Here is a 12,695-nt window from a genome sequence, read left to right as displayed (position 1 = left end):
ACCTAATTCATTATCTGCTACCTTACCTTCTACCTTACCTGCTAACTTACCTGATTCATTATCTGCTACCTTACCTTCTACCTTACCTTCTACCTTACCTGCTTCCTTACCTGATTCATTATCTGCTACCTTACCTTCTACCTTACCTGCTACCTTACTTGCTATCTTACCTTCTACCTTACCTGCTTCCTTACCTGCTAACTTACCTGATTCATTATCTGCTACCTTACCTCCTTCCTTACCTTCTACCTTACCTGATTCATTATCTACTACCTTACTTGCTACCTTACCTGCTATCTTACCTTCTACCTTACCTGCTTCCTTACCTGCTACCTTACATGCTTCCTTACCTGCTACCTTACTTGATATCTTACCTTTTACCTTACCTGCTTCCCTACCTGCTACCTTACTTGTTTCCTTACCTGCTTCCCTTCCTGCTTCCTTACCTGCTACCTTACCTGCTTTCTTACCTTCTTCCTTACCTGCTTCCTTATATTTTACATTACCTGCTTCATTACCTGCTTCCCTACCTTCTACTTCACCTGCTTCCCTATCTGCTTTCTTACCTGCTTCCTTACCTGCTCCCACCACTACTTCCCCTATGGCCATTCTTTGTCTTTTACTCTGCCCCCAATGGACATGGACATTCATCACAGTAGTTATAATGTTCTGTCTATAGTGCTATTTCTATTGTTGGTTATTGTCATTATTTTACCCTGCAATCACACCTGTAACCCTGTACATGTGAATCCTCTTTCTCTCCATATATGACGCTAAGGTGTGTCTGTCTGTGTGTGTGTTTCAGGTGGGACTCGCTACCACCTGCGCTGTTACCTGTACCAAGCCAGAGAGCTGCTAGCCATGGACAAAGACAGCTTCTCAGGTAATCTGGTTACTAAACTAACAACTCTGATATGGCTTCCTCTCTCCTCTCTATAACTGAAACTTTTGTTGTGCTACTCAGAACTGTGGAATGAGGCAAGTTCTTGTTCTCAAGACCTAATGGTGTCGTATTAAACTGGTTGAACCCTCGATGGCATCATTTTAAACTGGTTGAACCCTAGATGGCGTCATATTAAACTGGTTGAACCCTAGATGGCATCATATTAAACTGGTTGAACCCTAGATGGCGTCATTTTAAACTGGTTGAACCCTCGATGGCAACATATTAAACTGGTTGAACCCTAGATGGCATCATATTAAACTGGTTGAACCCTAGATGGCATCATATTAAACTGGTTGAACCCTAGATGGCGTCATATTAAACTGGTTGAACCCTAGATGGTGTCATATTAAACTGGTTGAACCCTCGATGGCATCATATTAAACTGGTTGAACCCTAGATGGCATCATATTAAACTGGTTGAACCCTAGATGGCATCATATTAAACTGGTTGAACCCTCGATGGCGTCATATTAGACTGGTTGAACCCTAGATGGCGTCATTTTAAACTGGTTGAACCCTCGATGGCGTCATTTTAAACTGGTTGAACCCTCGATTGGCATCATTTTAAACTGGTTGAACCCTAGATGGCATCATATTAAACTGGTTGAACCCTAGATGGCATCATATTAAACTGGTTGAACCCTAGATGGCGTCATATTAAACTGGTTGAACCCTAGATGGTGTCATATTAAACTGGTTGAACCCTCGATGGCATCATATTAAACTGGTTGAACCCTAGATGGCATCATATTAAACTGGTTGAACCCTCAATGGCATCATATTAAACTGGTTGAACCCTAGATGGCGTCATATTAAACTGGTTGAATGTACACACTTCTGCTGGGAACCACTCAGACCTGTCTGCCACACAACTCCTAACCCCAGTTTCATTCCTTGTCAAACTATACCCCTGTTTTACCCCTTGTCAAATCCTACTCCTGTTCCATCCCTTGCCAAAGTGTGTCCCTTCCGTGGGAGAGTCAGAGACATACATGAGTTGGTAGGGAACACACTGAGAATCTTTATAAACCCAGAGAGAGGTCCCAGAGAGAGGTCCCAGAGAGAGGTCCCAGAGAGAGGTCCCAGAGAGAGGTCCCAGAGCGATATCCCAGAGAGAGTTCCCAGAGAGAGGTCCAAGAGAGAGGTCCCAAAGAGAGAGGTCCCAAGAGAGAGGTTCCAAAGAGAGAGGTCCCAAAGAGAGAGGTCCCAAAGAGAGAGGTTCCTAAAGAGAGAGGTCCAAAGAGAGAGGTCCCAAAGAGAGAGGTCCCAAAGAGAGAGGTCCTAAAGAGAGAGGTCCCAAAGAGAGAGGTCCCAAAGAGAGAGGTCCCAGAGAGAGGTCCCAAAGAGAGAGGTCCCAAAGAGAGAGGTCCTAAAGAGAGAGGTCCCAGAGAGAGGTCCCAAAGAGAGAGGTCCCAAAGAGAGAGGTCCCAAAGAGAGAGGTCCCAGAGAGAGATCCCAGAAAGAGATCCAAGAAAGAGATCTCAGAGAAAGGTCCCAGAGAGAGGTCCCAGAGAGAGAGTTCCAGAAAGAGGTCCAAGAAAGAGATCTCAGTGAAAGGTAGAGTATTAGGCAGATATTAATGAAAGAGTAAAAAAAAAATATATAATAAAAAAATATATAAATATAAAGAAAATAGCACATTAATTAAGATAGATTGACGTCAGCACGGGATGGAAAAACTGAAAGAGGGAAGAAATAAATAAATATTTAGAGCTATAGTTGAGTGAGACAGAGTCAAGAAGAATGAAAGAAAGAGATCGAGAGGGGGAAAGAGGGAGAGAAAGAGAGAGGGAGGGAGGACAGGAAAGAAATAGAGAGGGAGGGAGAGATAATATTGTTTTTCTTCTTTAAGTGGAGATCATGGAAACTATAGCTACTGTGTGTGTGTGTGTGTGTGTGTGTGTGTGTGTGTGTGTGTGTGTGTGTGTGTGTGTGTGTGTGTGTGTGTGTGTGAAACCTAACGAGGGGTGAGTGAATCAAACGCTGTAGTGATTTATAATTCTGCTCTGAGATCCAGACTCTCTCTCTCACACACACACACACACACACACACACACACACACACACACCACAGCCTTCGTAACGGCCCAGATGAGTTGATGGATGGGGTAGATTATGTATCAAGCAGTCTTACTGTGTGTCAGGCTCTTTCAGTCCTGCAGATAGATTAAACACAATCAAAGGATTTAACTTCAAGGGCCTCCTCTCTCTTTCTCTCTCTCTCTCTCTTTCTTTCACTTTCTCTCTCTTTCCACTCTCTCTCTCCCACTTTCATCTCTCTCTCTCTCTCTCTCTCTCTCTCTCTCTCTCTCTCTCTCTCTCTCTCTCTCTCTCTCTCCTTTCTCTCTCTTTCTCCCCACTCTCTCTCTCTCTCTCTCTCTCTATCTACCTCCCCTCTTTGTCCAACTGAACCCTGTGTGTTTTGAGGGTGACTACCCCCTCCAGTTATCCCCTCTCCCCTTGTTTGGGGGTTCCTGTACCCAGTCCTTACCCCTTCCCTAATTCCCAAATCTGGGAATGTTTATTTACCCACTGATTCCCGATGTGGCCCTGGCTGACTGTGTGGTGTGTGTGTGTGTGTGTGTGTGCGTGTGCGCGTGTGCTGTGTGTGTGTGTGTGTGTGTGTGCGTGCACGCCTGCACGTGTGCAGCTTTGTGCGTGTGTTGTTATTGCCTTTTCTCCCTTGTGAGAAGCCAAGTATTTTCTTCTATAGTCCGGGGGAGGCCCCCGAGCGAGACGATGGAGGGACATCAACAACTTCGGAATGCTGAAAAGCCTGGAGCGACAGTCTCGGGAAGTTTATTATTCCAAGCCACGTAAAGACCCTCGGAGAGGATCGTTTCAGTCTGGGGGAAACCAGAAGCAGTTCCAGCCTTGATTAACCTCAACCCTGTACAGAGTTTCAAAGCTACTGGTAATTCATCAAAGCTTCCGGAATCTTCCGTAATTTCGATAATTAACATGTAATCGATGGCAATCCATAATAACTTTGGCAATTTATACTTGAATACACATATTTTTTTAGGGGGGTTTAAATTCACATGTAGAATTAATTTGTTATATCTGTGTCCATATTGTCTATGAGTTTCTAGTTTAAAAAGACCGTATGGTTCAAGCGAAAACAGCCCCCCCCCCCCCCCCCCCCCCTATAAAATAGAAAATCTAATCAACAACGGCAATTTCAGTTAACCATGCAACTCTTCCAACTGTTGACTTTCATCACAACTGCCACCAAACATTTACAACTAGAAGTGTGTAAAAAAAATGAATAATATTTGATGCCGAAACCCTCAAATTAAACACCAATAGTATTCAAGTTGATAGTTTAAATTTAGGGGAATGTTTTACAGATTTGCCATTCTGTTTTTTTTATTTATTTTAAAATCATCTTATTTATCCCCTCAGAAAAGCTTCAATTCCTCGGGGCATGGACTCTACAAGGTGTTGAAAGCGTTCCACAGGGATGCTGTTGACTCCAATGCTTCCCACAGTTGTGTCAAGTTGGCTGGATGTCCTTTGGGTGGTGGAACATTCTTGATAGGGAAACTGTTGAGTGTGAAAAACCCAGAAAGCGTTGCAGTTCTTTACAGAAACCGGTGCGCCTGGCACCTACTACCTACCATACCCCGTTCAAAGGCACTTAAATATTTTGTCTTGCCGATTCACCCTCTGAATGACACACATACACAATCCATGTCTCAAGGCTTATAAATCCTTCTTTAACCCCGTCTCCTACTCTTCATCTACACTGATTGAAGTGGATTTAACAGGTGACATCAAATCTTTCCCCTGGATTGACCTGGTCAGTCTATGTCATGGAAAGAGCAGGTGTTCATAATGTTTTGTCCACTCAGTGTGATGTGTTTTTACTACTGAAACAGCTTTGTTGCTACAGCATCTCTGACTGTGTCACAAATGGCACCTTATTCCCTATATAGTGAACCAGGACCCTATGAGCCCTGGTCTAAAGTAGTGCACTAAATAGGGAATAGGGTGTCAGCCCTGGTCTAAAGTAGTGCCCTATATATAGGGAATAGGGTGCCAGTCCTGGTCTATAGTAGTGCCCTATATAGGGAATAAGGTGCCAGCCCTGGTCTAAAGTAGTGCCCTATATAGGGAATAGGGTGCCAGTCCTGGTCTAAAGTAGTGCCCAATGTTTTGTGTATTTTAACATGTGACAGGGCCAGACTGCTGTGATAATATGAAGGACCCAAAGGGTCACTAGATGTCTTGTGATAAATTACCAAAAATTCTTGAAAGTTACCAAAAAACTGTTTTCACTGTAACGGTTGTCGTCGGGAATGGAGGACCAAAACGCAGCAGGAATGTGGATGCTCATCTTGTATATTTATTTTAAATCAAGAGAACACCAAAATAAAGAACTCACGAACAACAAAACAGTCTTGTCATGCTCACTCAGCAAAACAAGAGACAATCTCCCACCACACTACACCAAACAATTACCCATATATAGGACTCTCAATCAGAGGCAACGAGAAAGCACCTGCCTCCAATTGAGAGTCCAACCTTCCATTAACCTACACATAGAAATACACCAACCCAGAAAGAACATAGAAGTACAAAACATAGAACATAAACCAAAACCCGGAAATAATAAATCAAACGCCTTACTAAATAAACCACCACCCCGAACCACATAAAACAAATACCCTCTGCCACGTCCTGACCAAACTACAATAACAAATAACCCCTTATACTGGCCAGGACGTGACAGTACCCCCCCCCCCCTAAAGGTGCAGTACCCCGGATGCACCTCATAAATAAACAAAAAACAAAACAACAACAAAAATTCCCCTCTACTAAAGGGAGGGAAGGGAGGGTGGCTGCCGTCACCTCCCCAACCCACCTATACAGGAGGTGGTTCTGGCTCCGGCCTACTGTCCTCCAGAATGCAGACAGACTTGATTAGTTTCGGGCTGTAGGCAGACTCCCCTTGTTCCGGATCGTAAGGCAGACCTCTTCCTTTCCACACTGTAGGCAGACTCATTAAATACATAGTTCATCATTTTTAGTTCCGGATCGTCAACTGACTTACTTAGTTCCGGGTTGCTGATAGACTCCTTTGGTTCCGGGTCATAGGCAGACTCACCCGGTTCTGGGTCGCTGATGGACTCCCTTGATTCCGGGTCATAGGCAGACTCACCCGGTTCCGGGTCATAGGCAGACTCACCCGGTTTCATAGGCAGACTCACCCGGTTCCGGGTTGCAGGCAAACCCCCTCGGTTCCGGGTCGCCTCACCCGGTTCTGGGTCGCTGATGGACCCCCTTGGTTCCGGGTCACAGGCAGACCCCCTCGGTTCCGGGTCGCTGATGGACTCCGTTGATTCCGGGTCGCAGGCAGTCTCCTTCGGTTCCGGGTCGCAGGCAGTCTCCCTCGGTTCCGGGTCGCAGGCAGTCTCCCTCGGTTCCGGGTCGCAGGCAGTCTCCCTCGGTTCCGGGTCGCAGGCAGTCTCCCTCGGTTCCGGGTCGCAGGCAGTCTCCCTCGGTTCCGGACTAGACACTGCTGCCGGATACTCTGGACTGCACACTGGTGCCGGATACTCTGGACTGCACACTGGTGCCGGACACTCTGGACTGCACACTGTTGCCGGACACTCTGGACTGCACACTGTTGCCGGACACTCTGGACTGCACACTGTTGCTGGACACTCTGGACTGCACACTGTTGCCGGATACTCTGGACCGCACACTATTGCCGAACTCTCGAGGCTGGGTTGACGCACTGGAAGCCTGATGCGTGGTACTGGTACTGGAGGTATCAGCCTGGGAACACGCACCTCAGGGCTAGTGCGGGGAGTGGAAACAGGCTGTACTGGACTGGACTGACTCATTGGAAGCTTGATGCGTGGTGCTGGTACTGGACGTGCCAGACTGGGGTTTCGCACTTCCGGGTCAGCACGAGAGACAGGAACTGGAAACACCGGGCCATGGAGGCGCACAGGCGGTCTTGATCACACCTCCTGCACAACCCGTCCTGGCTGGATGGAACTAGTAGCCCTGTACGAGCGGGGTGCTGGTACAGGGCGAACTGGGCTGTGCAGGGGCCTGATGGTTGCCGTGCGTAGAGCGGGCGTAGGGTAGCCTGGTCCTAGGAGGCGCACCGGTGACCAGATGCGCTGCGCAGGCATCCTCCTACTAGGCTGGATGCCCACTCTAGCACGGCATCTGCGAGGGGCTGGAATAACTCGCACTGGACTGTGCGTGCGTATGGGCGAGATTGTGCGCACTTCTTCAAAACTCGGCGCCCTCCACTCCATATGGTCCTCCATATAAACACGGGTAGCTGGCTTATGGCTTATGGCTCATCCTTGGCCCAGCCAAACTACCCGTGTGCCCCCCCAAAAAATGGGGGGTGCCTCCCGTGCTTCTCCCTCAGCGCGTACAAGGCCTCGTACCTCCGCCTCTCCGCCTTGGCTGCCTCAATTTCCCGTGGGCGACGGTATACCCCAGCCTGGTGCCAAGGTCCAAGGTCCAGCCCCGTCCAGAATTTCCTCCCAGGTCCATTTCTCCTGCCAGTCCATATCGAATTCCCCTTGCTCCTTACTCCACTGCTTGGTCCTTTTGTGGTGGGAGATTCTGTAACGGTTGTCGTCGGGAATGGAGGACCAAAACGCAGCAGGAATGTGGATGCTCATCTTGTATATTTATTTTAAATCAAGAGAACACCAAAATAAAGAACTCACGAACAACAAAACAGTCTTGTCATGCTCACTCAGCAAAACAAGAGACAATCTCCCACCACACTACACCAAACAATTACCCATATATAGGACTCTCAATCAGAGGCAACGAGAAAGCACCTGCCTCCAATTGAGAGTCCAACCTTCCATTAACCTACACATAGAAATACACCAACCCAGAAAGAACATAGAAGTACAAAACATAGAACATAAACCAAAACCCGGAAATAATAAATCAAACGCCTTACTAAATAAACCACCACCCCGAACCACATAAAACAAATACCCTCTGCCACGTCCTGACCAAACTACAATAACAAATAACCCCTTATACTGGCCAGGACGTGACAGTACCCCCCCCCCCTAAAGGTGCAGTACCCCGGATGCACCTCATAAATAAACAAAAAACAAAACAACAACAAAAATTCCCCTCTACTAAAGGGAGGGAAGGGAGGGTGGCTGCCGTCACCTCCCCAACCCACCTATACAGGAGGTGGTTCTGGCTCCGGCCTACTGTCCTCCAGAATGCAGACAGACTTGATTAGTTTCGGGCTGTAGGCAGACTCCCCTTGTTCCGGATCGTAAGGCAGACCTCTTCCTTTCCACACTGTAGGCAGACTCATTAAATACATAGTTCATCATTTTTAGTTCCGGATCGTCAACTGACTTACTTAGTTCCGGGTTGCTGATAGACTCCTTTGGTTCCGGGTCATAGGCAGACTCACCCGGTTCTGGGTCGCTGATGGACTCCCTTCGGTTCCGGGTCGCAGGCAGTCTCCCTCGGTTCCGGGTCGCAGGCAGTCTCCCTCGGTTCCGGGTCGCAGGCAGTCTCCCTCGGTTCCGGGTCGCAGGCAGTCTCCCTCGGTTCCGGGTCGCAGGCAGTCTCCCTCGGTTCCGGACTAGACACTGCTGCCGGATAGTCTGGACTGCACACTGGTGCCGGATACTCTGGACTGCACACTGTTGCCGGACACTCTGGACTTCACACTGTTGCCGGACACTCTGGACTGCACACTGTTGCCGGACACTCTGGACTGCACACTGTTGCCGGATACTCTGGACCGCACACTATTGCCGAACTCTCGAGGCTGGGTTGACGCACTGGAAGCCTGATGCGTGGTACTGGTACTGGAGGTATCAGCCTGGGAACACGCACCTCAGGGCTAGTGCGGGGAGCGGGAACAGGCTGTACTGGACTGGGCTGACTCACTGGAAGCTTGATGCGTGGTGCTGGTACTGGACGTGCCAGACTGGGGTTTCGCACTTCCGGGTCAGCACGAGAGACAGGAACTGGAAACACCGGGCCATGGAGGCGCACAGGCGGTCTTGATCGCACCTCCTGCACAACCCATCCTGGCTGGATGGAACTAGTAGCCCTGTACGAGCGGGGTGCTGGTACAGGGCGAACTGGGCTGTGCAGGGGCCTGATGGTTGCCGTGCGTAGAGCGGGCGTAGGGTAGCCTGGTCCTAGGAGGCGCACCGGTGACCAGATGCGCTGCGCAGGCATCCTCCTACTAGGCTGGATGCCCACTCTAGCACGGCATCTGCGAGGGGCTGGAATAACTCGCACTGGACTGTGCGTGCGTATGTGCGAGATCGTGCGCACTTCTTCAAAACTCGGCGCCCTCCACTCCATATGGTCCTCCATATAAACACGGGTAGCTGGCTTATGGCTTATGACTCATCCTTGGCCCAGCCAAACTACCCGTGTGCCCCCCCCAAAAATGGGGGGTGCCTCCCGTGCTTCTCCCTCAGCGCGTACAAGGCCTCGTACCTCCGCCTCTCCGCCTTGGCTGCCTCGATTTCCCGTGGGCGACGGTATACCCCAGCCTGGTGCCAAGGTCCAGCCCCGTCCAGAATTTCCTCCAGGTCTATTTCTCCCGCCAGTCCATATCGAATTCCCCTTGCTCCTTACTCCGCTGCTTGGTCCTTTTGTGGTGGGAGATTCTGTAACGGTTGTCGTCGGGAATGGAGGACCAAAACGCAGCATGAATGTGGATGCTCATCTTGTATATTTATTTTAAATTAAGAGAACACCAAAATAAAGAACTCACGAACAACACAACAGTCTTGTCATGCACACAAAGCAAAACAAGAGACAATCTCCCACCACACCACACCAAACAATTACCCATATATAGGACTCTCAATCAGAGGCAACGAGAAAGCACCTGCCTCCAATTGAGAGTCCAACCTTCCATTAACCTACACATAGAAATACACCAACCCAGAAAGAACATAGAAGTACAAAACATAAACCAAAACCCGGAAATAATAAATCAAACGCCTTACTAAATAAACCACCACCCCGAACCACATAAAACAAATACCCTCTGCCACGTCCTGACCAAACTACAATAACAAATAACCCTTATACTGGTCAGGACGTGACATTCACTTTGTCCTCATGGGGTATTTTGTGTAGATTAATGAATATTTGTATATATTTAATCCATTTTAGAATAAGGCTGTAATGTACATTTACATTTACATTTTAGTCATTTAGCAGACGCTCTTATCCAGAGCGACTTACAGTAGTGAATGCATACATTTCATACAATTTCATACATTTTTTTTGCTGGCCCCCCGTGGGAATCGAACCCACAACCCTGGCGTTGCAAACACCATGCTCTATCAGCTGAGCTACAGGGAAGGCTAATGTAACAAAATGTGTAAAAAGGGAAGCAGTCTGAAAACTTTCCGAATGCACTGTGTCCTCCCTTTAAACCCCTGTACTGTGTCCTCCCTTTAAACCCTTTAAACCCCTGTACTGTATCCTCCCTTTAAAACCCTGTACTGTAGCCTCCCTTTAAACCCTGTACTGTGTCCTCCCTTTAAAACCCTGTACTGTGTCCTCCCTTTAAAACCCTGTACTGTGTCCTCCCTTTAAAACCCTGTACTGTGTCCTCCCTTTAAAACCCAGTACTGTATCCTCCCTTTAAAACCCTGTACTGTGTCCTCCCTTTAAAACCCTGTACTGTATCCTCCCTTTAAAACCCAGTACTGTATCCTCCCTTTAAACCCTGTACTGCATCCTCCCTTTAAAACCCTGTACTGTAGCCTCCCTTTAAAACCCTGTACTGTATCCTCCCTTTAAACCCTGTACTGCATCCTCCCTTTAAAACCCTGTACATACACATACAAACGCACACACAGAGACAGCAGACGGAAGGTTTGCTATAAGGTTAGATGGTTGGTGTGTTTATCATAAGGCTGGATGGTTGGTGTGTGTGTGTTTGGTATAAGGTTGGATGGTTGGTGTGTTTGCCATAAGGTTAGATGGTTGGTGTGTTTATCATAAGGTTGGATGGTTGGTGTGTTTATCATAAGGTTAGATGGTTGGTGTGTTTGCCATAAGGATGGATGGTTGGTGTGTTTGCCATAAGGATGGATGGTTGGTGTGTTTGCCATAAGCCTTCCCCATTTCTCCTTCTCCAAAATCCAGTCAGCTGATGTTCTGAAAGAGCTGCAAAATCTGGACCCCTACAAATCATCTGGGCTAGACAATCTGGACCCTTTCTTTCTAAAATTATCTGCCGAAATTGTTGCAACCCCTATTATTAGCCTGTTCAACCTCTCTTTCGTGTCGTCTGAGATTCCAAAAGATTGGAAAGCAGCTGCGGTCATTCCCCTCTTCAAAGAGGGGGACACTCTTGACCCAAACTGCTACAGACCTATATCTATCCTACCCTGCCTTTCTAAGGTCTTCGAAAGCCAAGTCAACAAACAGATTACCGACCATTTCGAATCCCACCGCACCTTCTCCGCTATGCAATCTGGTTTCAGAGCTGGTCATGGGTGCACCTCAGCCACGCTCAAGGTCCTAAACGACATCATAACCGCCATCGATAAGAGACAATACTGTGCAGCTTTATTCATAGACCTGGCCAAGGCTTTCGACTCTGTCAATCACCACATCCTCATCGGCAGACTCAATAGTCTTATTTTCTCAAATGATTGCCTCGCCTGGTTCACCAACTACTTCTCTGATAGAGTTCAGTGTGTCAAATCGGAGGGCCTGTTGTCCGGACCTCTGGCAGTCTCTATGGGGGTGCCACAGGGTTAAATCCTTGGGCCGACTCTCTTCTCTGTATACATCAATCATGTCACTCTTGCTGCTGGTGAGTCTCTGATCCACCTCTATGCAGACGACACCATTCTGTATACTTCTGTCCCTTCTTTGGACACTGTGTTAACAACCCTCCAGACGAGCTTCAATGCCATACAACTCTCCTTCCGTGGCCTCCAACTGCTCTTAAATACAAGTAAAACTAAATGCATGCTCTTCAACAGATCCCTGCCCAAACCTGCCCGCCCGTCCAGCATCTCTACTCTGGACGGTTCTGACTTTGAATATGTGGACAACTACAAATACCTAGGTGTCTGGTTAGACTGTAAACTCTCCTTCCAGACTCACATCAAACATCTCCAATCCAAAGTTAAATCTAGAATTGGCTTCCTATCTCGCAACAAAGCATCCTTCACTCATGCTGCCAAACATACCCTCGTACAACTGACCATCCTACTGATCCTCGACTTCGGCGATTTAATTTACAATATAGCCTCCAATACCCTACTCAATAAACTGGATGCAGTCTATCACAGTGCCACCCGTTTTGTCACCAAAGCCCCATATACTACCCACCACTGCGACCTGTACGCTCTCGTTGGCTGGCCCTCGCTTCATACTCGTCGCCAAACCCACTGGCTCCAGGTCATCTACAAGACCCTGCTAGGTAAAGTCCCCCCTTTTCTCAGCTTGCTGGTCACCATAGCAGCACCCACCTGTAGCACACGCTCCAGCAGGTATATCTCTCTGGTCACCCCCAAAGCCAATTCCGCCTTCGGCCGCCTCTCCTTCCAGTTCTCTGCTGCCAATGACTGGAACGAACTACAAAAATCTCTGAAACTGGAAACACTTATCTCCCTCACTAGCTTTAAGCACCAGCTGTCAGAGCAGCTCACAGATTACTGCCCATCTATAATTTAGCCCAAACAACTACCGCTTCCCCTACTGTATTTATTTATTTTGCTCCTTTGCACTGTAT

General features: G+C 48.0%; 1 protein-coding gene across 1 annotated transcript in view; it reads left to right on the top strand.

Annotated features, from left to right (window-relative positions):
• Positions 1-12,695, top strand: part of LOC145861706 (dysferlin-like) — a 182,712-nt gene that overhangs the window by 104,759 nt on the left and 65,258 nt on the right. Inside the window, 1 exon segment of the mRNA XM_082964598.1 lies at positions 806-883. Within this exon segment, the coding sequence (XP_082820724.1) occupies positions 806-883 (78 nt within the window).

This window comes from Salmo salar, chromosome 18, assembly GCF_965601325.2.
Source record: "Salmo salar chromosome 18, fSalSal1, whole genome shotgun sequence".
In the NCBI taxonomy this organism is placed as follows: domain Eukaryota; kingdom Metazoa; phylum Chordata; class Actinopteri; order Salmoniformes; family Salmonidae; genus Salmo; species Salmo salar.
The sequence above is the reverse complement of the archived record's forward strand: the minus strand, read 5'-3'. Positions and strand labels throughout refer to the sequence as shown.